This window comes from Coregonus lavaretus (assembly GCF_964263955.1).
Source record: "Coregonus lavaretus genome assembly, chromosome: 21".
Taxonomy (NCBI): Eukaryota; Metazoa; Chordata; class Actinopteri; order Salmoniformes; family Salmonidae; genus Coregonus; species Coregonus lavaretus.
The window spans coordinates 28,509,110-28,536,116 of record NC_140008.1 but is presented as its reverse complement, the minus strand read 5'-3'; the positions used below and the strand labels follow the sequence as shown (position 1 = coordinate 28,536,116).

Genomic DNA, 27,007 nt, shown 5'->3' with positions numbered 1-27,007 from the left:
CAACAGTTGGTGCGATTATTTGCAAATGGAAGAAACACAAAATAACTGTCAATCTCCCTCGGCCTGGGGCTCCATGCAAGATCTCACCTCGTGGAGTGGCAATGATCATGAGAACGGTGAGGAATCAGCCCAGAACTACACGGGAGGATCTTGTCAATGATCTCAAGGCAGCTGGGACCATAGTCACCAAGAAAACAATTGGTAACACACTACGCCGTGAAGGACTGAAATCCTGCAGCGCCCGCAAGGTCCCCCTGCTCAAGAATGCACATATACATGCCCATCTGAAGTTTGCCAATGAACATCTGAATGATTCAGAGGAGAACTGGGTGAAAGTGATGTGGTCAGATGAGACCAAAATCGAGCTCTTTGGCATCAACTCAACTCGCCGTGTTTGGAGGAGGAGGAATGCTGCCTATGACCCCAAGAACACCATCCCCACCGTCAAACATGGAAGTGGAAACATTATGCTTTGGGGGTGTTTTTCTGCTAAGGGGACAGGACAACTTCACCGCATCAAAGGGACGATGGACGGGGCCATGTACCGTCAAATCTTGGGTGAGAACCTCCTTCCCTCAGCCATGGCATTGAAAATGGGTCGTGGATGGGTATTCCAGCATGACAATGACCCAAAACACACGGCCAAGTCAACAAAGGAGTGGCTCAAGAAGAAGCACATTAAGGTCCTGGAGTGGCCTAGCCAGTCTCCAGACCTTAATCCCATAGAAAATCTGTGGAGGGAGCTGAAGGTTCGAGTTGTCAAACGACAGCCTCAAAACCTTAATTACTTGGAGAAGATCTGCAAAGAGGAGTGGGACAAAATCCCTCCTGAGATGTGTGCAAACCTGGTGGCCAACTATAAGAAACGTCTGACCTCTGTGATTGCCAACAAGGGTTTTGCCACCAAGTACTAAGTCATGTTTTGCAGAGGGGTCAAATACTTATTTCCCTCATTTAAATGCATATCAATTTATAAAATGTTTGACATGCGTTTTTCTGGATTTTTGTTGTTGTTATTCTGTCTCTCACTGTTCAAATAAACCTACCATTAAAATTATAGACTGATCATTTCTTTGTCGGTGGGCAAACGTACAAAATCAGCAGGGGATCACATACTTTTTTCCCTCACTGTACATACAGTGGGGAGAACAAGTATTTGATACACTGCCGATTTTGCAGGTTTTCCTACTTACAAAGCATGTTGAGGTCTGTAATTTTTATCATAGGTACACTTCAACTGTGAGAGACGGAATTTAAAACAAAAATCCAGAAAATCACATTGTATGATTTTTAAGTAATTAATTTGCATTTTATTGCATGACATAAGTATTTGATACATCAGAAAAGCAGAACTTAATATTTGGTACAGAAACCTTTGTTTGCAATTACAGAGATCATACGTTTCCAGTAGGTCTTGACCAGGTTTGCACACACTGCAGCAGGGATTTTGGCCCACTCCTCCATACAGACCTTCTCCAGATCCTTCAGGTTTTGGGGCTGTCGCTGGGCAATACGGACTTTCAGCTCCCTCCAAAGATTTTCTATTGGGTTCAGGTCTGGAGACTGGCTAGGCCACTCCAGGACCTTGAGATGCTTCTTACGGAGCCACTCCTTAGTTGCCCTGGCTGTGTTTCGGGTCGTTGTCATGCTGGAAGACCCAGCCACGACACATCTTCAATGCTCTTACTGAGGGAAGGAGGTTGTTGGTCAAGATCTCGCGATACATGGCCCCATCCATCCTCCCCTCAATACGGTGCAGTCGTCCTGTCCCCTTTGCAGAAAAGCATCCCCAAAGAATGATGTTTCCACCTCCATGCTTCACGGTTGGGATGGTGTTCTTGGGGTTGTACTCATCCTTCTTCTTCCTCCAAACACGGCGAGTGGAGTTTAGACCAAAAAGCTCTATTTTTGTCTCATCAGACCACATGACCTTCTCCCATTCCTCCTCTGGATCATCCAGATGGTCATTGGCAAACTTCAGACGGGCCTGGACATGCGCTGGCTTGAGCAGGGGGACCTTGCGTGCGCTGCAGGATTTTAATCCATGACAGCGTAGTGTGTTACTAATGGTTCTTTGAGACTGTGGTCCCAGCTCTCTTCAGGTCATTGACCAGGTCCTGCCGTGTAGTTCTGGGCTGATCCCTCACCTTCCTCATGATCATTGATGCCCCACGAGGTGAGATCTTGCATGGAGCCCCAGACCGAGGGTGATTGACCGTCATATTGAACTTCTTCAATTTTCTAATAATTGCGCCAACAGTTGTTGCCTTCTCACCAAGCTGCTTGACTATTGTCCTGTAGCCCATCCCAGCCTTGTGCAGGTCTACAATTTTATCCCTGATGTCCTTACACAGCTCTCTGGTCTTGGCCATTGTGGAGAGGTTGGAGTCTGTTTGATTGAGTGTGTGGACAGGTGTCTTTTATACAGGTAACGAATTCGAACAGGTGCAGTTAATACAGGTAATGAGTGGAGAACAGGAGGGCTTCTTAAAGAAAAACTAACAGGTCTGTGAGAGCCGGAATTCTTACTGGTTGGTAGGTGATCAAATACTTATGTCATGCAATAAAATGCAAATTAATTACTTAAAAATCATACAATGTGATTTTCTGGATTTTTGTTTTAGATTCCGTCTCTCACAGTTGAAGTGTACCTATGATAAAAAATTACAGACCTCTACATGCTTTGTAAGTAGGAAAACCTGCAAAATCGGCAGTGTATCAAATACTTGTTCTCCCCACTGTACACTCAATTAGTATTTGGTAGCATTGCCTTTAAATAGTTTAACTTGGGTCAAATGTTTCGGGTAGCCTTCCTCAAGCTTCCCACAATAAGTTGGGTGAATTTTGGCCCATTCCTCCTGACAGAGCTGGTGTAACTGAGTGAGGTTTGTAGGCCTCCTTGCTCGCATATGGTTTTTCAGTTCTGCCCACACATTTTCTATAGGATTGAGGTCAGGGCTTTGTGATGGCCACTCCAATACCTTGACTTTGTTGTCCTTAAGCCATTTTGCCACAACTTTGGAAGTATGCTTGGGGTCATTGTCCATTTGGAAGACCCATTTACGACCAAGCTTTAACTTCCTGACTGATGTCTTGAGATGTTGCTTCAATATATCCACATAATTTTCCTTCCTCATGATGCCATCTATTTTGTGAAGTGCACCAGTCCTTCCTGCAGCAAAGCACCCCCACAGCATGATGCTGCCACCCCCGTGCTTCACGGTTGGGATGGTGTTCTTCGGCTTGCAAGCGTCCCCCTTTTTCCTCCAAACATAATGATGGTCATTATTGCCAAACAGTTCTATTTTTGTTTAATCAGACCAGAGAACATTTCTCCAAAAAGTACAATCTTTGTCCCCATGTGCAGTTGCAAACCATAGTCTGGCTTTTTTTATGGCGGTTTCGGAGCAGTGGCTTCTTCCTTGCTGAGCGGCCTTTCAGGTTATGACGATATAGGACTCGTTTTACTGTGGATAGAGATACTTTTGTACCTGTTTCCTCCAGCATCTTCACAAGGTCCTTTGCTGTTGTTCTGGGATTGATTTGCACTTTTCGCACCAAAGTACGTTCATCTCTAGGAGACAGAATGCGTCTCCTTCCTGAGCGGTATGACGGCTGCGTGGTCCCATGGTGTTTATACTTGCGTACTATTGTTTGTATAGATGAACGTGGTACCTTCAGGCATTTGGAAATTGCGCCCAAGGATGAACCAGACTTGTGGAGGTCTACAATTTCTTTTCTGAGGTCTTGGCTGATTTATTTTCATTTTCCCATGATGTCAAGCAAAAAGAGGCACTGAGTTTGAAGGTAGGCCTTGAAATACATCCACAGGTACACCTCCAATGGACTCAAATGATGTCATTTAGCTTATCAGAAGCTTCTGAAGCCATGAGATAATTTTTTGGAATTTTCCAAGCTGTTTAAAGGCACAGTGAATTATAAGTGAAATAATCTGTCTGTAAACAATTGTTGGAAAAATTACTTGTCATGCACAAAGTAGATGTCCTAACTGACTTGCCAAAACTATAGTTTGTTAACAAGAAATGTGTGGAGTGGTTGAAAAACGAGTTTTAATGACTCCAACCTAAGTGTATGTAAACTTCCGACTTCAACTGTATACTGTAGTGTATCATGATCTGATGATTCCATATATCCAGTGGAAATGTCATAAAAAAACAGCCATCTGTCCCGAGCTCACTGGTGCAGGAAACTCAGGGGCCCAGAATAGGCTAGTCAATACAATGTTGCAAGTTGACCCAGTTGATGATTTGATACAATGTTGCACTTCACTAGCAATAGCTCAAGTCAAGACAGATAGAAAGGGAGGCAAACAGGCAGAGTAGAGAGATGAATGTGAAATATTTTCTACTGTTTTTATTCGTCGGCTTTAGGCCTATATATTTTACTTAGTTGATGAAGTTATAGGCTTACTGCAGCATTGGCCTATAGGCTAATTTCTTTAGCCGCCAATGGATCATAGTTTACAGTATCAATGTGTCCATATGGCAGAGGCTGGTGCTCTCCTTTGGTTGAATTTTAACTTTTAGATTTGTATCGTTTTACTTAAGATTTTGATGATCAACCACATGAAAATGATTTTGAGCAACGATAATGTTATTATTGAAATGAAACTGTTCCACAAAAATGCACAAATAAAAATAATAATAACTGCCACGCAGATCGATAAAACTGGTAGGATAAAGTGTAAGCTTCCCCAAACTTGAAACGCACGAGCTGCCTATGGTCTTCACTATAACACCCATAAAAAACGCGCAAGTGCGTGCACACATGGGAGATACCGTGAAAAAAGCCTTCCAACTGATTCCTTCTGGCGCTGGCCCTGCCTGAAATGACAAGAGTTTGAATGAAATTGTCCCCAACCATAAAACAATTGCCCCATTCATGACACAGTAGACAACTTTTTAAAATTGTAATGTGAGTTTATACAGGGAATCTGAGGGCTGGAGTCAATCCGTATCGCAGAAGTATTGCATGAAAATGTAATTTTTATTGCATGTAAAGTAGTGTTAATGTAAAGGTCATTTCAGATTGAATCGACATATGCAGCGTGAATGCAGTATCCGCGGACGCGGGAACATTGCCTATAAATTTCAACACGGATCTTCCGCGATACTAATGCAATACGGATTGAATCCAGCCCCGAATGTCATGTTGGTGAATATAAAAAAGTTAATTAACAAAAACGATCACAAAATGGCGTGGCATGTATTTTTTGCAACAAGTCCCAAGTCTTCCACTAAATCCAAACCTTGACATACAGAGGCACCTCTCTCTTAAATAGTTTCATTTACAGAATGAGAGTAATTTGTTATAAATATCAAGGCGCATATTATATATTAGCAATTATAAATGTATTGTTGATACAATTACAAAATAACAAAATGAGCCCAAACTAAATCAAGCAGAAATGCAAAAGACACAAATTATATTGGCAAACCAAGACATTAGTGGCACATAATGATAAATGAATAAATAAAGTGAAACTTTAAATGAATAGGCACTAGTTCGATCATTTCTGGCACACCAATACCATCCCTATGAATCTCGGCACAACTCTTTGATTCATTTTAAAGCACAAGAGGCAATGGCCACTAACCTATTGAACTTCCATTATTATCTTATTTAAGATGTCATGATCATTTATTCTCTCCGTCTTGACATAACATACACTGACACAATATTGTTGCAGGTTTTAAATGAACTACATCAAGCCTTTGCTGCATGCTCGAATATCAGGGCTACAAGGGTGGAATTCTATGTGCATTAGTTCTGTTTTAGTGGGAGCACATGTCTCTGACTCTACTGTAGATAGATCTAATGTGGGAGAGCAGATGGAACTAACTAACCAAACCAGAAGTAGATTTGGAGTGAGATTGTGACGACTACCAGTGATTGGCCCAGTTTGACATGACTACTGACTACCCAGCTCTGGAACAGATGTGATAGTCGGTCCAGGTTAAACCATAGTTATGGTTAAGGTCAGAGATGGGGCTTTGGCCTGTTTCTACCAGTCACCTGTGTGTTCAACATAAAAACATTAAACACTCAAATGTCCTGTTATGAAACCATCTAAAAAGACTTTGGAGAATAAGCTTTGCAGTTGAGGTTCAAAATGTTAATTTTTTCAAATGATTGAAATCAATAGAAAACGAATACTGAAAATGTATATTTGGAAAAGGAACTCTCTAAATAATTATTTGAATAAATAATGTCCAAAACAAACATTAATACATTCTAGTTGTCTCACAAGTGGAAAAAACTATGATTTGACAACACAACCATACTGTGGTGCGTTCACTTCGTAAAACGTTCACAACAAATTCTTTAACATTAAGGGCACATTACATCATCATAGAGATCTCTGACAAAGGCATCTGTTAAGAACAGACTGCAAAAAGAGAAATGTGTACAAACATTTCAACCTGAGGGAGGTGAAAATATAGAGGGAGACGAGGGAAGGAGGAAGGGAGAGATGGAGAGAAGCATTGTGTGATTGACTGATGGCTGAACAGACACACTGAGGCAGGTGATAGTGCCCTCTGGAGGCGCCGTGATGCTGGAGCTTGGCTGGTTTCTTTGGCATCTCTGGGCTTCCGCCTGCCAGCCCTGCCTGGCCCCTTGGTCAGTGCTATACAGGACCCTTGGGACATCCCTACCCTAAACCTATGTTTATGTTATGTATGATGATTGAGGCGCTATACAAATTTGACAGTAACAACCTCTCACATAGCCTTAATATTAACTCATGCAGAATTAAGCATTTCTTGAAGTACAATTATACACCAAATGTAGGCAACATTGACTCCGGAGCAGGAGTGGAGAAATATGATTGATTTCTTTCATCATCATAAGAGAACAGCGAATGCGCAGTTAGATTCCGTTTGTAGAGGCACTTTATCAGCATCATAAAAGCTGATAGTATTTCAACCACATAAAATATGCATCCAAGGCGAACTGAAACCTTATCAGAAATATGTTGGGTCGTTTTCACAGCGTTCAATTTCCTTACAACCGGTCAAACTGATGTAATTTGGAAATTATGCATAGAAAATCGTTCCCGTTTATATTTTTGTTATTGCATTTCTCCCCGGTCCCTAAACGTATTTTCTCCGTGAAAGAAGCAGATGACAGAAAACTTTAACGATGTCAATTAAATTACAGCATTCAATCTTTTGATTTATGACATTCTGGTGAGCAAGGGTTTACTTAGTCTTCTAGGACTACATATAATGACAAGATATCAGCGGGTGCGGTTGAACAAACAGCTGACCTGCGCACCACTAGTAGGGACGTCCCAAAGAACCGGGATAGCACGGACCCTGGCCCCTTCAGAACCTATCCACACAGATACACACACCATGTTGCTTCAGATGTTCAGATCATGTTCCTCATGATAGTACTAAGAATTTGACTTGTGTCTTTGATATAGTTTCTTGATTCATGGTAAAAGTAATCTTGGTTGATAAAGTGCCGCAATTGTAATGTTTGTCTGCCTCTTTGTGCTGATGAGAGAGCAACAGTGCCCCCTGCTGGTCAGGCCAGCCTCAGTAGCAGCCCTCTCTCCAGTTCTCTCCTTCCCTTCCGCCACTGTAGGTCCGAGGGGCAGGTAAAGACCTGGGGAAGAGAAGATCCAGAGAAACAGATTAGTTCTAGGCATGAGTAAAAAGGTCTGATACACCTGTAACCAACTGACATGACACCTAAACTTGCTTTGAAGTTGTGTGTAATGTGTGTCCCTACCTGCGTACTGGCTGGGCCAGTTTGCTGCGAGGCACGGGGATGCCTCCACCCCCTCCTCCTCCTGCACTGGGCCGGGGCAGGCCACTGCGTGCTGGGCCCAGGGAGCGTGTGGGGGTGGAGGCTCCAGAGCCGGGGGTAGATGTAGCCTTCACAGGCTGCCTCAGGGCCAGGGGAGACGTGGTGGTTGGGGTTCGCAGCTTACTGGGAGAAGGGACTGGAGGGGCAGGAGAGAGAGGGGAGGAGACAGGTCAGTACAGTACACTGTAGTATGAAGAGATGGCTTATAGATGATGGCACAGTTTTATACCCACAACAGAGATCTGTGGTCTCAGTGGCCCGCCAAGCAATGAACAACACAATGATCTGAGGCACATATGATACAAATACAATGTATATGAGAAAAATGTAGACCATCACCTACTATGCATTCAGAACCATTCTTCAAATAATCTAATGTGATGGAATTTTGCATTAAATCACAATAACCATATAAAATCAAGAAAAATAAAACGAGGAATGAAAACCAGGCCTTGTATAAAGTCTATACAAACTGTACAAACTCCCACGATGTTTGTTCATGTGTAGGATGAGGCACACATGCCCTCTGGTGATAGGAAGGGCACAGATAATAAATACCACAACATTAACACATCACATCATGAGAGCACAATCACAATATATAAAAGTTGGGAGCATGACCAGTGAATACTCACTGAAATCCCCTTCTTCTCCAAAGCAACAGGAAAGATGGACTAAACAAAGATGAAGACAGGAGATATTTGACTTCATTCAGAACAGCAGAAGAAAGTGTAGGCTAATAGATGATATGGATGGAAAAAGACCTTGAGACTAAAAAGTCTCTCCGAGCCCATAATAAAAAGCATACCATCTAGTTACCAATACAGGTCTACACGTAAACTAATCCATGGACAACTTCAAGTACACTGAACAAAAATATAAAACGCAACATGCAACAATTTCAAAGATTTTACCAAAAGTTACAGTTCATATAAGGAAATCAGTCAATTTAAATAAATAAATGAGGCCCTAATCTGTGGATTTCACATGACTGGGAACACAGATATGCATCTGTGGGTCACAGATACCTTAAAAAAAAAAAAGGGGCATGGATCAGAAAACCAGTCAGTGTCTGATGTGACCCCTATTTGCCTCATGCAGTGCGACATCTCCTTCGCATGATTGTGGCCTGTGGAATGTTGTCCCACTCCTCTTGAATGGCTGTGCGAAGTTGCTGGATATCGGCGGGAACTGGAACACGCTGTCATACACGTCGATCCAGAGCATCCCAAACATGCTCAATGGGTGACATGTCTGAGTATGCAGGCCATGGAAGAACTGGGACATTTTCAGCTTCCAGGAATTGTGTATAGATCCTTGCGACGTGGGGCCGTGCATTATCATGCTGAAACATGAGGTGATGGTGGTGGATGAATGGCATGACAATGGGCCTCAGGATCTTGTCACGGTATCTCTGTGCATTCAAATTGCCATCGATAAAATGTAATTGTGTTCGTTGTCCGTAGCTTATGCCTGCCCATACCATAACCCCACCGCCACCAGGGCACTCTGTTCACAAAGTTGACATCAGCAAACCGCTCGCTCACACGACGCCATCTGCCCGGTACAGTGGAAACCGGGATTCATCCGTGAAGAGCACACTTCTCCAGCGTGCCAGTGGCCATCGAAGGTGAGAATTTGCCCACTGAAGTTGGTTACGACGCCGAACTACAGTCAGGTCAAGACCCTGGTGAGGACGACGAGCACGCAGATGAGCTTCCCTGAGATGGTTTCTGACAGTTTGTGCAGAAATTCTTCAGTTGTGCAAACCCACAGTTTCATCAGCTGTTCGGGTGGCTGGTTTCAGACGATCCCGCAGGTGAAGAAGCCGGATGTGGAGGTCCTGGGCTGGCGTGGTTACATGTGGTCTGCGGTTGTATGGCCGGTTGGACGTACTGCCAAATTCTCTAAAACGACGTTGGAGGCGGCTTATGGACATTCAATTCTCTGGCAACAGCTCTAGTGGACATTCCTGCAGTCAGCATGCCAATTGCAAGCTCCCTCAACTTAAGACATCTGTGGCATTGTGTTGTGTGACAAAACTGCACATTTTAGAGTGGCCTTTTATTGTCCCCAGCACAAGGTGCACCTGTTTAATCAGCTTCTTGATATGCCAGACCTGTTAGGTGGATGGATTATCTTGGCAAATGAGAAATGCTCACTAATAGGGATGTAAACAAATTTGTACACAACATTTTAGAGAAATACGTTTGTGCGTATAGAACATTTCTGGGATCTTTTATTTCAGCTCATGAAACATGGGACCAACACTTTACATGTTGTGTTTATATTTTTGTTCAGTATAAATGTGAACCTTCTGCTTGATCTAGTCATCCAACCAAATCAGCAACCATTGCCAAGAAGAGGAATGACTGCAATGTGGCCAACCACATCAGCTGTGCCATCAGAAACTGATGATTTCAAACATAATCTGAAACAGCCTTGAGGTTTGGGAGCCCAAAGGCATTCCAGAACCACAGGGTTTCTCATCAGGTTCTCCCCATCACCACTAGGGGGGAGACATGAGTTATTTGTTCTGCTCAGACCAGAGCCAACATGCCCACCTTACAAGAACACCATGGAGACACTCAAAACCATCCAAGAAGCTGCCTAAACTGACGAAGTGACCATCCCAGAAAACAATTGCTTGCCTTGCAAATCCGGAGACAACTCTACCAAATTTCCCGGCACTTTGTATTGGGTCGAGTGCATGCAGGTACATCACACAGCCAACCAGTCACAGTAAAACCCAAAATGCTTTACGTTTGGTAAAGAACGTGGTCATGTGTGTATTACTCAGGATGAATGTGTATGTAGGGGACCCTACTCATCAGGTGGATCATCCCAGGCACTGGCAGGCTGTTACCTCGGAGGGAAGAAGGGCTTTGGAGGTGCTGTTTGGGTTTCGGGGACAGTAAGGATCGAGCGGGAGTTCCTGTTTGGGAGGAGCGGGGGGGGGTGGAGTACCGGGAGTGGAGTGGAGAGGAGGAGTGCTGGGCTACTGGGGAAAAATGGAGATGACAGTTGGGGAGAAACAGAGTCAATCCTTTCTGTTTTGTTACTGGACCAGGGAGAAGATGACGAGATAGGGTTGAACCAGGCAGCCAGAGGGGAAGGAGGGGTTGTGTGAGGCAGTGAGGCCACTGAGTCAGCCAAGCCAGGCTTATAGTCGTTCCCAGCCAAAGGTAAAAGAGCAGCCTGAAACACTAGGCATTCACAGTGGGGTGGGGGTGGGGGTGGGGGGGAGAGCGAGACACACACACACACACACACACACACACACACACACACTGCCAGGGGTAAAGTACTTCCAGAGCTGAGCTGGGCCAACACTAGGCCAAACCACTACCAGTGCCTCAGTAGAAAGAGAGCGGTGGGTGAAAGGCAGCACATGCTCTACTGTCAGATAGAGAGGCAGGGATAGTGGTGTCATACTGCCCACCACAGCCAGAAAAAGCCCAGAGAAGTACAGGAGACGACTAAGTGTCAAGAGCAAAACAGTGACATAGTACAGGATAGTACAGAACATATACACATTCACAAAGTGTTCCGCTTCACTTACACATACTTAATTATCAGTGTATAAAAAGCTGTTTAACTAACAGATTAATTGATACAGATTACACGTCCTTTGTCCAGCAGCCTTTTCTCCTTCAGGTGTCTGAGTGGGGATTAGTTATATGGATTAAAATACAACACTACCATCACTCATTCACTGTGGGGGTGTATCTCTTCTTCTAGGGTTATAGCAAATGGCCACTCTAAGAGAGAATTCAGTTGGTGGTTATTTCAAAAGAGCATTCAGTGTTTTATTCAGATCTCTCTACATTCTAAATATACATCCTCACAATAACCTACTTTTAAATCTCTTGATTCTAATTGATTTGGGTAAAAAGGAGATGAGTGCACGGAAGGAGAAATTATTAAAATGATCAAACAGAGAGAATCCCAAACCATCAAAGCCAAGACACTAAAAAGCAAGAGCTTTAATAAGGGGGAGCCTGAGAGGGATGCATGGTATGCACCGACTAGCTAGAACATCACAACACATTACTCCTATCATAACATTACTGCTGTTGAATATGCTTGAGAAACAAAAACGTTATTTGTCAGTATACAAGAGAGAATAATATGAAAATGAAAGCATGTCTTGGATTGCGATAACCGAGTGAACAGGCAATATGGATATTGTGTGTGTGTAGTACTCACTGGCAGACTGACTGACTGCCTGGTGTCTGGGTGAGCCTCCATTTGGCACTAGCAGGTTGGACTCACAGCTCCTGCTGTTCTTGACGGGCTCTGGGCCCTGCTGGGCCACGTTGGAGCGGGTCAGGTTAGGAAGACTACGCCCCAGCTTCTCTACAAACACCACAGCAGAGGAAAACAACTGAAAACAGGACTGAATAGCTATACAATGGTGCTCATTTGAACCAGAATGGATAGACAATATGAATCCATATAGTTTGTCCTCCACATAACAATGAACTAACCCCAACCCAAATCCATTTCCCCTCTCTAGTCACTCAGTCCCCCCCTCTCCGCTGTAGTCAGCCAGTGTCACCTTACCTTCGTTCTTCACCACGTTGGTCTGCAGGTCTTGGGGGGCGTGGCCCTGCAGGGAGTGACGTGGTGCCTGCAGCCGGCTGATGATTGGCTGCGGGGAGCCCCGGCTGTGGTTGTACTCCAGGGAGCGTGCTGGGGAGCGGGAGCGGGGGGAGTTCCTGGGGGAGGCGTGGGGAGAGTGTCTGGGGGAGTGGGAGAAGCGGTTTGAGGGGGGGTGGAAGGTGGGGTGTACAGCCTCCTCATCGTCCTCTAGACTGTGGACGTCCAGCTCCTGGTCACTGAAGGTGCTGCGTCTCAGAGAGTGGCAGGACGAACCAGAGCTACGTCTGGACGCTGTGGCAGCATAGTCCTGCCGAAGACCTGGAAACAAACACAGGGAAACGCTCAGAACATACACTGCTAGTACAGTGTGTACAAAGAAAGTCAGTATAAGCATCTGACAGGTGGGTAAATGGTTTCTCGTAATATTGTGAAACATGAGAGAAATAAGAAACCCGCACACTGCTCTTTATTAAGCTTTACGTATCAGTCTCAAGGCCTTCCTCAGAGCTTTTGTGAGCGTTTTTAATTTGCACCCTTATGTAGACACTGCTCCACCCCCATCCGTTCCGTGCACCGAATGGGATTGGAGTCAAGGAAAAATAAACATATGTTACCAAATATAACAATGTACAATACATAAATATTCGAATAAAGTGTGTACATAAAAACTTTATTAAACACGTCTGTAAAACCACAATGAGGACATCGACCTATCAAGTAAGTTTTCATAAATCATTGGGCACAGTTCAGGATAAAAACAGAGTAGGATAAAGTGATTAAGGACAAGGCATTCGTTCATGTTCACATTTACAACATAACATACATGGGCATTTCTCATTAAGACCTTTTGAGAATATCTGGAGGGTGAAAATCCAAAAACACTATATTTTGCTCAGACTATTAATTATATCACCTTCCCTGTCTGATATCTTAACTTTCTCTATGCCACAAAATCTAAATGGAATAAATGTTTTTGGTCATTAAAAGAATCCCTGTGGTTTCTCCTAATTGAACTGGTAATATTGTGGACAAACAGAGTTAGAAGATGGTACATACTCTCCTCCTGCATTCGAGCCAGGATCTGGACATCAGTGACATCGTTGAGTTTGTACGTGGTGGAGGATCCAACAGAGTCCTCGTCCATCTCAGAGGTGCTCAGCTCACTGTCTATTGAAGACTGAGGGCTGACCGGTGGGGGGTTCCTCTCTCTCTCTACTGAGCCACCACGCTGCTGCTGCTGCGCTGCTGGGACACACACATTTATAGTATTCATACTTAATAATAATCATTCATAATCATTTAGGTGAGCTTATGTTTGAACATAAAGAGAAAGGGATTCAGGAGAGAGTTAAAGACATGCTTTATGCCTATAAAGCATGCATTTAACTCTCCTGTATCCAGTGTACAGTACCTTGGTTGACAGGGGGCATCAGCTGCTGTCTGACGATGGGCACCCTGCTGGGGGTGGAGGAGGGGGAGTTGAAGCCGCTGCTGTAGGGGCTGTTCACTGTGTTTGTGCTGTATGGGCTTCCGTAGTTCACCTGGGGACTGTAGGGACTTCCATACAGGCTCCTACGCTTGTTTGCTGTGGAGAGAGAAGAGAATTGCTATGAACATACTGTGCTGATATGGTCCCTTCACATAGACAGTGTGGTGAAGAAGGCGCAACAGCTCCTCTTCAACCTCAGGAGGCTGAAGAAAGACCCTCACAAACTTTTATAGATGTACCATTGAGAGCATCCTGTCAGGTTGTATCACCGCCTGGTACGGCAATTGCACCGTCTGCAACCGAAGGGCTCTCCAGAGGGTGGTGTGGTCAGCCCAACCCATCACCGGGGGAACACTGCCTGCCCTCCAGGACATCTACAGCACCTGGTGCCACAGGAAGGCCAAGAAGATCATCAAGGACCTCAGCCACCCGAGCCACGGCCTGTTCACCCCGCTACCATCTAGAAGGAGGAGTCAGTACAGGGACTGAGAGACTGATAAACAGCTTCTATCTCCAGGCCATCAGACTGTTAAATAGTCACCACTAGCTGGCCTACGCCCAGTACCCTGCCCTGAACCTTAGTCACTGATACTAGCCGGCTACCACCCAGTACTTTATCCTGCACCTTAGAGACTGCTGCCCTATGTACATAGAGTCATTGAACACTGGTCACTTTAATAATGTTTACATACTGTATTCTAGTCATGGCTCATCCTATATAACTACTGCTGTACACAACCTTTATATTCATATTCTGTCTATACACATCATTATATATATTCTGGACTCTGACATTGCTCTTTCTGATATTTCTTAATTTCTTTATTTTTGGATTATGTGTGTATTGTTTTGCATTACTGCACTGTTGGAGCTAGAAACACAAGCATTTCACTGTACCTGCGATAACATCTGCAAATCAATAAACTTTGATTTTATAGCCTATAACTACATTTACATTTTTAGTCATTTAGCAGACGCTCTTATCCAGAGCGACTTACAGTTAGTGAGTGCATACATTTTCATACATTACATAAGGGATTGTTGTACAGCCAGTAATCTACATTGTAATTACCAATTATTCACTGAGATAATATCTTACATGGGAAGTCATTGCAGGCATTACCGGTTGCCCCCTTAGAGGGACTAGTTTAATAACAGTGAGTGCGGTTACATGCACACAATGCGATTAGTGTGAATAGTCAGATTAATATAATAGTTAGATTAAAACGTTTACATGCTTTGCAAGAAGAACAATTTCCCTAATAATCCTGTTTACATGGACACATCTGAAATCAGGCTACCTGATAGCACTCTTATAAATGCAGATAATCGCCTATTAAAATAAACGTTCTACCACAGCGAACATGTTATATTTGATTCTGAGTTCGGACATGTAAAGTTTGTATGTGAAAATGTATTCTAAGACGCATACATTCAGTTGTTCCGAACACACTTCACTCGCGCTAAAGAGGGAGGCTCACCCGGCTTGTGCTAGCACATGGGCAGATCATATACACTGCTGGAACACCGATTAAAAGGAGTTTACATGTCCTAATAATTTGAAAGATTGCTCAGAAAACCAGGTGTTTTAATCAGCGTATGCTTACTTTGATTTTGACCGATTAAGATAAGTATGGTGTTTACATGACTATTGTAATCTGCCTACTGACATAATCTGTTTAATATCAAATTATTATTGTGCATGTAAACGTACTCAATGTGAGCCAGCTGACTTATCAGGGGACATACACAAGCTGCATTATACCAACCATTGAGTACGTTTACTCTCTAGTGTGTTGGCAGTGGTGCACATTCTAGAGTCACTTAATGCGTATGGCAGGCGTGGGCTTCCTTATCATGGACTGGAGAAAGAGTTAACAATACGGCCCGTTCACTCAGTAGTACAGTCAGAGCAGCACAATGCAGCACTGTGATCCCCAGCTATCCACAGAGACTCCATACAGCCAGCTAGTCAGTCAGTCAGTCAGTCCCAGGTAGGCAGACTAACCATGGAGCCTGCCTCAGCTCAGGCATTAGACCAGGCCTGGCTGGCTGCTCTGACAGGGATACAACTCACTGGACATCACTGTTGACTGCTGTACTGCAGTCCCTCTAGGGACAGCTCAGCCCGCAGTGCTGCATACACTCCAATCTCCAGGGCCACTTGTTTGCTCACCTCCCTCCCTCCCTCCCTCCCTCCCTCATGTGTTTCCACAGCTGGGTGGTGACTGGAAAGAAGCCTTTTATTATCAACTCGCTCTCCTTTCATCTCATATTTTCATGCTCTGCACTCGGTCCTACCGCATTATTTAGGAAATAACAACATGTCCACTCAACTCACTCACTTCCTTTAGAGATCAGCCATTGAGGAATACTAGGATCACAACAACATGACACTACCTGCATGCTTAAGCCTTAACCAGGGACACAAGTACTGACTTAATTACACACCTCTTGATCACTTTGCCCTCTGTTGATTCCCAGATAAACTCATGATAATCTCAGTGTCCGACCTATCTAAAACCATGACCTCACCAGAGGTATATCTTGTGAAATTGTTAAGATTTTACTTGTTAGATATTACTGCACTGTCGGAGCTAGAAGCACAAGGATTTCGCTACACCCGCATTAACATCTGCTAAACACGTGTATGTGACAAATAACATTTGATTTGATTTAGTACAGATTCTGTCCAAACTCCCAGTGCTGAGAGAGTGCTACTTAAAGCTCAGATATGTACAACAATTGTGTTGTGGTATGATCAACATTATACCTATAGGCCTACATACAGGATATAGGTCCTCACATACAGAGACAGCTGATAGGGATCGAACACAGCGAGTTAAAGGAGGGAGTTACCTGCCTCTGAGTGCCACCTCCATGTGTCAGCTGTGACGCAGAACACAAGCCCTGGCAACGCATTGTGGGGGCCAACCTCTGACCTCTGGAGACAGACATAGCGGAGTGTGTGACCCTAAAGTGGACACCTATCAGTTGTTGATTTACAAACCACAAGTAAAAGGACAGTGTTTCAGAGGGTGCATTCAGAGCTGTTCCCCCATGTATCCTATGGTACCAGGCTAGCCGGGGGTGAATGATTTAAGGGCTAGGAGGTGATTAGACGGAGCAGCTTAGCTCTACAGTAAATCAGTAGGAGGAGATTGGAGACCGCCTACAGTCAGTGTGTTGCTGGCTGGGTCTCAGCAGGGATTTGCAGCACAGGGACCAACTAAAATAGTGTCGTCCTAAAATACTGTGTCCTAAAAAAACTCCTACAAATCTGCCTTAGGCCTAAAAACTAGATAACATTTATATTGCATTTATTTACCTATCATACTTCCTCAACATTGAACACTTGCTCCCTCCATGCTAAAACCATTCCATAACACTATGAAGTTTATTTTACCCTTATTTTACCAGATAAGTTGACTGAGAACACATTCTCATTTACAGCAACGACCTTGGGAATAGTTACAGGGTAGAGGAAGGGGGATGAATGAGCCAATTGGAAGCTGGGGATGATTGGTGGCCATGATGGTATGAGGGCCAGATTGGGAATTTAGCCAGGACACCGGGGTTAACACCCCTACTCTTACGATAAGTGTCATGGGATCTTTAGTGACCACAGAGAGTCAGGTCACCCGTTTAACATCCCATCCAAAAGACGGCACCCTACACAGGGCAATGTCCCCAATCACTGCCCTGGGGCATTGGGATATTTTCTTAGACCAGAGGAAAGAGTGCCTCCTACTGGCCCTCCAACACCACTTCCAGCAGCATCTGGTCTCCCATCCAGGGACCAACCCTGCTTAGCTTCAGAGGCAAGCCAGCAAAGATATTCAGGAGTATAACCACTATTTCAATTCATTTGTAGCCAAGAGACAAGCAGTAATAAACACTCTTTCCCAGCTGATGGTTTGGCTGCAGAACCTTCAGTTTCCACTGGAATTAGCCTAGACAGCATGGCGTCAGTGACAGACAGGACAGAACAAGCAAACCCAGAGATTGCGAGGTCTGATTAAACAGCTCAGATGGACAGAGAAAATGTAAACAATACCTGGCATTGAAGGCTCCTTAAAGTTAAAAAGAAAGGGTTCTTGAGATGGACTGGGCCAGCTAGCTCAGAACATTTCACATGAGGAGAGGGCAACAGAAGCCTTTATTGTGTGGCTCAGGGAGAGAAAGAAAATGAGGGGAGAGATGAACAAAGTGAAAGAACATGACCTAGAGAAGGTGGAAATATCCAATCCATTATAGCTTATGTACGGAAACAGTAGCCACATGTTAGGCTGAGCATGGCTAGATTGGCCAGCTATCCGCCTGGGGTTAGGGACTTTCTGCTGTAGAGAAGAACTGTGTGGGTGGAATCTGTGGACGTTTGTCAAAGCACTGTTCCGAAGGCTCCATTCTGAATCCAGCCCAGCATTACAGGACTGGTACTGGCAGGAGAGTCCCCGGCCCGGGCCATTCTTTAGTTCCTGCTACGCTTTCAGTTTTATAATGTCATGACAACACCCAGAATACATTTTTGCAGAATTTCTAAATGTTTGATAACACTTCACTAATGAAACTAGAGTGTCTAATACCTATATTTAACTCGACTATGTCGGAAAATAAAACCATTCGTCCCTGTTTCCAGTTTGTTATGTAACTGGGGCATGGCATTTAAGGGATCGCATTGTTTACATTTCACAGGGAGTCTACCGACACAACCTTGGTTACCATGGGCAAGCTAAAACAAAAGTACACACACATTCACATTTCAGTAAGCAAGCAATCACCCTGGGCCTTTCTTCCAACAGTTTGGGTGTTTCTCATGGACATTGAAGGCTAAACACTCTGAAAGGGTCTTCCATAAGCATTTCAAAGCATTGAAAATAAACTTATGATGTGGTCCAAATGTACTGTCAAGCTGTGTATTACATTAGTCATGAGCCAGACGTGATGCCCTGCTCTGTGAAATTCCTTCACCCGTGCAAACAGTCCTCACACAACACCATGGCAACAGATTTTCACACACTCTAGATGGTGTGTCACTGAGGAGCCCACATACAGTACAACCACACAATACGCTTGCTAGAGGCATAGGACACGCCTAGGCCCGCTCTGCCCGTCATGTGGTTGAAGTGCAGCAATGTGGGCCTGTTTGAAGCTGTTCGACAGCTGTATACCTCTCCTCCCCTCAGGTACAGTGAGGGAAAAAAGTATTTGATCCCCTGCTGATTTTGTACATTTGCCCACTGACAAAGAAATGATCAGTCTATAATTTTAATGGTAGGTTTATTTGAACAGTGAGAGACAGAATAACAACAGAAAAATCCAGAAAGACGCATGTCAAAAATGTTATAAATTGATTTGCATTTTAATGAGGGAAATAAGTATTTGACCCCTCTGCAAAACATGACTTAGTACTTGGTGGCAAAACCCTTGTTGGCAATCACAGAGGTCAGACGTTTCTTGTAGTTGGCCACCAGGTTTGCACACATCTCAGGAGGGATTTTGTTCCACTCCTCTTTGCAGATCTTCTCCAAGTCATTAAGGTTTCGAGGCTGACGTTTGGCAACTCGAACCTTCAGCTCCCTCCACAGATTTTCTATGGGATTAAGGTCTGGAGACTGGCTAGGCCACTCCAGGACCTTAATGTGCTTCTTCTTGAGCCACTCCTTTGATGCCTTGGCCGTGTGTTTTGGGTCATTGTCATGCTGGAATACCCATCCACGACCCATTTTCAATGCCCTGGCTGAGGGAAGGAGGTTCTCACCCAAGATTTGACAGTACATGGCCCCGTCCATCGTCCCTTTGATGCGGTGAAGTTGTCCTGTCCCCTTAGCAGAAAAACACCCCCAAAGCATAATGTTTCCACATCTATGTTTGACGGTGGGGATGGTGTTCTTGGGTTCATAGGCAGCATTCCTCCTCCTCCAAACACAGCGAGTTGAGTTGATGCCAAAGAGCTCCATTTTGGTCTCATCTGACCACAACACTTTCACCCAGTTCTCCTCTGAATCATTCAGAAGTTCATTGGCAAACTTCAGACGGCCCTGTATATGTGCTTTCTTGAGCAGGGGGACCTTGCGGGCGCTGCAGGATTTCAGTCCTTCACGGCGTAGTGTGTTACCTGTTGTTTTCTTGGTGACTATGGTCCCAGCTGCCTTGAGATAATTGACAAGATCCTCCCGTGTAGTTCTAGGCTGATTCCTCACCGTTCTCATGATCATTGCAACTCCACGAGGTGAGATCTTGCATGGAGCCCCAGGCCGAGGGAGATTGACAGTCTTTTGTGTTTCTTCCATTTGCGAATAATCGCACCAACTGTTGTCACCTTCTCACCAAGCTGCTTGGCGATGGTCTTGTAGCCCATTCCAGCCTTGTGTAGGTCTACTTGTCCCTGACATCCTTGGAGAGCTCTTTGGTCTTGGCCATGGTGGAGAGTTTGGAATCTGATTGATTGATTGCTTCTGTGGACAGGTGTCTTTTATACAGGTAACAAACTGAGATTAGGAGCACTCCCTTTAAGAGTGTTCTCCTAATCTCAGCTCGTTACCTATATACAAGACACCTGGGAGCCAGAAATCTTTCTGATTGAGAGGGGGTCAAATACTTATTTCCCTCATTAAAATGCAAATCAATTTATAGCATTTTTGACATGCGTTTTTCTGGATTTTGTTGTTGTTATTCTGTCTCTCACTGTTCAAATAAACCTACCATTAAAATTATAGACTGATCATTTCTTTGTCAGTGGGCAAACGTACACAATTAATCATTAATTAATTAATCAGGGGATCAAATACTTTTTTCCCTCACTGTATAGGCAGTTAGAAGCCAGTCAGCAGGTGGGTCCTTTAACCCTTTGTTACCTGCATATTGTACAGGAGCTATATAGTTTGCATTGCTGTTTTCTGCTTGTTCACACATACCTCAATAATTTATTGACCTGTTGCTGATAATAAGCAGTGCAAAAAGCAACCAGCTGATTGATCTCTAGAACCTCCCTTTGTCCTTAGAGTGAGGTGGAGATTGGGGGGGGGGGGCAGTTACTTGAAGCATTAGATGTCCAAATGTATGGGTAACATTATCCTTTCCTTAGGAGGATATCACCACCACCCATCCTTCCACTCCCCTGATTGCTCCTGTGAGTAGTAATACCCATCCATAGTATGTATGGGTCACCCACCGGAGCCTCAGAGCCTGTTGTGGTCTATTAACAGTCTGAGTTGAACTTCGGTGTGTGATACATAACTCCAAAGGGCACTCACAGGAAGGGGATGTGAGGGGAACAGGTCAGGTGTTGACTCTGTCAGGACAGGAACCCCATGGTCCTGTGGGTGCCGTCTGTCTGTCTGTCCAGGGGGTCTGTGACTGGGGGTGTTGCGTAACTACTAGTGTCACGTGATCAGTCACCGTTACGAAGCACACACCGGTTTAGGGATAGCAACCTTCAACAAACTGTTGCTCAATACAATATGTGCGTCACATGAGCATACCTCTGTAAAAATGGAACTGGCCTATCTCACTTTAGCCGGGAGGATTTGGAGCCTTGCTGTCCTGATTGTCTATTATTAGCTGTCATAATACGCAGAGAGACATAGATAGAATCCACACTCATACTGGCCATGATAATGCAATAAATACACTCATACAGCACAGTTCCTACTACAAAACAAAAGCATATTTGTCCTAGATGTGTACATGCTTGTTTGGAGAAAAGCTGAGAAGAGACAGGAGGAGAAGAGAGGAGGAGAAGCAAGAGGGGAGAGAAGAGAGGAAACAGGAGAGGAGGAGGAGAATGGAGAGGATCGAGGAAGGAGAAGAGAGTAGAGAAGCGTGGTGATAGTACCTGACATGGTGAGGTCCAGTCTGTGGATGAGGGAGCGCTTGGCTGACTCCATGTCAGGACTGGGGTTGTCCAGAGCTTGGCGACACCACACGATGGGACTCAAGGCTTTCTGCAGCGGGCTGTTCAGCTTCGCCTCATACAGCCTGGACGAACACAACACACATTAACACACACATCAATGGACATGGCACACAAACATTCAAGTGTTTAAGAGTAGTGCTGGAAACTATGTTCCTGTGTTTTGTTTATTGAGTAAAAAAGTTTGCTTGCCCTTGGTCTTCACTGTAGGTGGAAATGCATTAGCTAACATTTGCTCGTGCATGGCCCTTTTGCAAGGTGGACAAATCAAATCAAATTTTCTTTGTCACATGCGCTTATTCAACAGGTGTAGATCTTACCGTGAAATGCTTACTTACAAGCCCTTAACCAACAATGCAGTTAAGAAAAATATTTACTAAATAAACTAAAGTAAAAAATAAAAGAGTAACAATAAAATAACAATAACGAGGCTATATACAGGGGTTACCGGTACCGAGTCAATGTGCGGGGGTACAGGTTAGTCGAGGTAATTGAGGTAATATGTACATGTAGGTAGGGGTAAAGTGACTATGCATAGATAATAAACAGCGAGTAGCAGGAGCGTAAAAAAGGGGGGGAGACGGTACCGCTTGCTGTGCGGTAGCAGAGAGAACAGTCTATGACTAGGGTGGCTGGAGTCTTTGACAATTTTTAGGGCCTTCCTCTGACACCGCCCGGTATAGAGGTCCTGGATGGCAGGAAGCTTGGCCCCAGTGATGTAATGGGCCGTATGCACTACCCTCTGTAGCGCCTTGAGGTCGGAGGCCGAGCAGTTGCCATACCAGGCGGTGATGCAACCAGTCAGGATGCTCTCGATGGTGCAGCTGTAGAACTTTGATGATCTGAGGACCCATGCCAAATCTTTTGAGTCTCCTGAGGGGGTATAGGCGTTGTCATGGCCTCTTCATGACTTCACCAGCCCTCCTTCATGAATATAATGCTGTCCAGTGGACAAATTGCTAACCAGGCAAGGCAGGCTGAGGCTGGCTGGGATAATGATGACAACAATCAATAAGGTGAGAGACCTGATGATAATCAGTGGAAATAGATGTGATGAGGGGTGATGCAGGTTTGGTGAGTGTTATAAACTGCTTAGGCCTATATCTCATCACAGCTGCTATGGCTGATACTTAGGCCTGCCTTATACTGAGAGAGAAAGTGCCTATACCAGGAAGAGGAATCTGAGTCAGCTTTGTCTCAGCCACAGAGAAAACCTCCCACATGAGAGTCCTCAAATAAGCACTGAACAACAATAACACTAAAGCCTACTATTAAACAGAAAGATGTAGGCCTAGATTCTATACATTATGGGCATTCTAAAAGTATGCCACATCGAGAATCTGACCGCAACCCATTACATTTAAAGAATCAAATTCAACCAGAACTTGTAGGCCTATCACTCTAGCATTAGGCATAAATAAAGCTGTGTCACATCCACATTGCTATGGTTTTACATATAGCTTAGCCTAATTCTCCTGTAAACATGTGTATGGCTGAATCCTCCTAACTGTATTTTAGAATAAAAACCTTAACAGCAGGATGGTGCTGTGCGGTCGTCAAATAGCTGCAGGACCAGACGGTCGTGCAAATTCAGTCTGATGCTAAATCAGGGATTATGGGAGTCTATGACCAGGACTGGCAAGCCATCAATCAGTAGTACTATGGGTAATCCTGTGTGTATCACCAGCCAGAGGGCAGAGAGACCGCCAGAGGAGTGTGTGGGGATTGGGTTCAACAGGGAACTGGTACCAAGAGCCCACAGTAAACTTCTCAGTCATTCTTCCTCTACTCTCTCTTCCAAATATTGAAGAGTTTCTCTAACTGTAGTTGAAGATGTTTCTGTATCCAATGCATTCACATAGGGCAGGCGAACTCACACACTGAGCCAGGCCTTGACCTAAAGCACAACCATTACCATTAAATTACCCTCAAGAGGCCCATAATATGCCAATACAAACCATATCCTACTAATCGTACCATGGCAGACAAGGGTCTATCTTTCAGAGCATGAGAGGGGGAGAGACATGAACACTGACCCAGCCTCCTCATTATAGGCTAATGCTTACTACTGCTCTACAAAACAAAACTACAACATCTCATTTATAAACAGAGCTTATTTCACGTCAGCTCGACAGTGAGGTCTCATCACCCTGTAACTCTCTACAACTGTTTCAGGGATTTCCTCGGGTTGGGATCAGCAGTGAGATTTGTGCTGCCTCACAAATCCAATTAAACATCTCCAGTTTCAAGGATTAGGCTACACTTCTAAAAGTTAATCTGTGTAAGCGGCCTAACCCTATAAACCAAATGCTCAGTCAGTGCACAGCAAACAATAAATGATCCTGAAATTCAGTGTGGTGTGGCTAAAAACTGTTGCTGGGCCAGGCTGTCACAACAATTCACATACTATAACATTGTCATAATCACATAGGCCTAGTAGGCAATGACCTCCCCTCAACCTCTCTTCATACACTAGACTAGTGGCTGGTGTGTATCAGTATTGATAATCCTTCTAACAAAGAAGGTAACCATGGTTGTGGCTGTTTCCCCATAGGCTTTGGTTGGGTAAACTACTTTAAATTTCACTGTGCACACTTCTCTTCCTACCTGACAGCCTTCTGCCATATGTCACCAAAATAGTGCAAATGGCCACCATATGAACGGAGCATCCGTTATCCTGAAGACACACTACAGTAGGCCTACTGTTAACAGAGTTTACTAACAACTAGCTTTTATGGTACATCATTTGACAGAGTAAACAAGACCACTAAAATGCAAATATTATGACTAAGGCCTAATAATAAAGGGATGTGATTAGTCCAAGCACAGCACCAACCACAGAACAATACCAAGTTCTACTGATACAATATTGATCCGGGTGTGATGTGACAAGTGCAGGTGGTTTGACAGTCCCCACACGTGATCCCCTTTCCATTTGTATTTCATTCCAACCACCACCCCTCACTCACTAATCAAGAATGAACCACAGACAATCTGTCTGCGGTGTGTGTGATGACCTGTCTGTGGCAAGCTATTGTATGAGAACATGGCCGTGCGGTGCATTCCTATGGCGCAATTTCAGCGAGGATTATTTCCCTCTCCAAGCGTTTGCCATCGTAGATAATGTCTGGAACAGCTGCGCTCGGCTGTGGCGCTGTCACATATGGGCGCATGATAGGCACACTGATTGACTAGTAGCTAAATGCATTAGGGCGTGCTGTTGTGTTCTCGTTGTTCGAAAAACACTCCGGCTACTTGAATTACAGATGGTGTATCACTCACCAGCTGTCTTCATCTTCGTTCAGACAATCAATTTCTTCAAGATCGAGGATGTCTACTTCATCCAAGATTGAAGTTTCCCCTTCATCCATAAAACCCAGTGTTTCCCCTGCGTCAGTAAAGTACGAATTGATGCCAGTGAAAGAGGTGGCAGCCGATGCCCCCTCGCCCTCATATGCTCTCCTGAAACTGATGCCATCATATGACAGTCTGGGGCTCAAACAACGGGAGTTTTCCAAAAGCCCTCCATAGCCACCCGTTCCACCGAACCCCACCCCAGCAGGGAAGCCGGCCAGCCCGGCCGCAGAGGCGGCTGACAGGGGTGAGTCGTATCCAGCACTAAGGGGTCTATGGTTTCCTGACACTAATCCAGACGAAGACAGTAGAGTAGACCGACTACGGAGCTGCTCGTTTTGCTGTTCGAGTTTCTTTACCAAGTCCTGCAGCTTGCGCACCTCCAAGTCCGCGTTGATGTTTGAGTTAATATCCTCCATAGCTCGCTAACTAGCTAACGTTAGCGCCGACCCAGCCACACAAAAATCCGCGGCTGTGTCAGTGTGGTCTTTCGTTTCTTCTTTTTCGGCTGGTGGTCACGATATGTGAGTCACTCTAAGCAATATTACGTTTATACTGAAGACACTTTGGTGTTCAAATAAGTTATTGGGCATATCGTCATCTTCTCCAAATATTCGTACACACGAGCAGGGTCGAAACCATTTTCACGATCCCTGTCGCCAACTGTGAAAGACATACAGGCAAGGTTACGTCACCACGTGAAACATAGGTAACGAGCACGTAACCAAGCGCGTGCATACAGTATCGATTATACCCCATTCTACTGTCAGCATAGAATATTATCATGTGAGCTCAAATACAGTACAATGAAAAGTATGGTAGTTTGTCAATGAAAACAATCACATGAGCTAACTGCTGCTCACATGTTACTCGTCAGGGACCTAGAACGTACTTTCAGGAGTTTGTTTCACCTTGCCCCAAATTAGTTAGGTATGGTCTTGCCTAATAAATCATTCTATGATACGAGCTTTTTGGTGGTACAGTCTGACATAAAGCACTGCAAAAACGTTTTTGGCTTTATGTCAGACTGTACCACCAGAAAGCTAGTATCAAAGTCTGATTTATTAGGCAAGACCATACCTTGCAAGCCAGAATATTGAATAAAATTACATTTGAACAATCTTTGTCTGCGAAGTTGGTCCTCGTTCCGATCGAAATTTTAGAAAACATATCCACAGGAAAGTATTATTTACCTGACTTTTTAGAGCCCGGGTAGGCATATTGTTAAGTTGCGTCAATTCAAATCTGGTATTGGAACAAAAAGAGGTCAATACACGTCTTCTATAATAGACTAGTATTTTAATTAATGCAAAACACTTCAATGGTAAATATGATGTTCGTATATACGGGTCCACTGAAATACCACGCAGGGCAGACAGAGAACTGGTCCATTGTTATAAGTTCTTCTTTAAATACTCTGACAGAGATAGGCCAGCAGGGAGCGGGAACTATCAGAGTAGAGACTGAGCGTGGTTTAGACTTACTCAGCCTATCGTTGGCGCACAGGCTGGTCCCAGTCCCTTGGCGCTTCACTGTTGTCAGGCGTTTAGTTGTTTTGCAACTTGTCTTGAGTCAGCAACCCCAGACATCTTTGTAGCAGAACACATGTCCTTGAGCGTTCTAACAAAGAGGCAGTGTGTGTGTATGTGAGACACAAGCCTAATCTCAGCCTACCCCCTAATGGTTCCTCACATTAATCACAGCTTGTTATGTTAAACAGTCTATATCAGTACAGCACAAACCTATTATGTTTAATCACTAATGTATTATTTCTAAGCTAACAGCACATCTAAAATATAAGAGAA

General features: G+C 44.4%; 1 protein-coding gene across 3 annotated transcripts; it reads right to left on the bottom strand.

The window, feature by feature from the left end:
* Positions 1–5,207: 5,207 nt before the first annotated feature.
* LOC311149023 (SLAIN motif-containing protein 2-like) lies at positions 5,208–25,866 on the bottom strand. 3 transcript variants are annotated; one of them, XM_084186112.1, is made up of 9 exons: positions 25,131–25,866; positions 21,771–21,913; positions 13,856–14,029; positions 13,501–13,686; positions 12,406–12,762; positions 12,049–12,198; positions 10,706–10,837; positions 7,762–7,975; positions 5,208–7,635 (listed from the first exon to the last, which is right to left on the bottom strand). In XM_084186112.1, the coding sequence occupies exons 1-9, from the start codon at positions 25,619–25,621 to the stop codon at positions 7,566–7,568; spliced, it is 1,917 nt and encodes a 638-aa protein (XP_084042238.1). In that variant the 5' UTR covers positions 25,622–25,866; the 3' UTR covers positions 5,208–7,565. The 3 variants fall into 3 exon arrangements, with proteins under 3 accessions (XP_084042238.1, XP_084042237.1, XP_084042239.1); XM_084186111.1 differs by having other exon boundaries at positions 13,501–13,689; positions 25,131–25,842; XM_084186113.1 differs by lacking the exon at positions 10,706–10,837 and having other exon boundaries at positions 13,501–13,689; positions 25,131–25,842.
* Between the last annotated feature and the right edge of the window lie 1,141 nt (positions 25,867–27,007).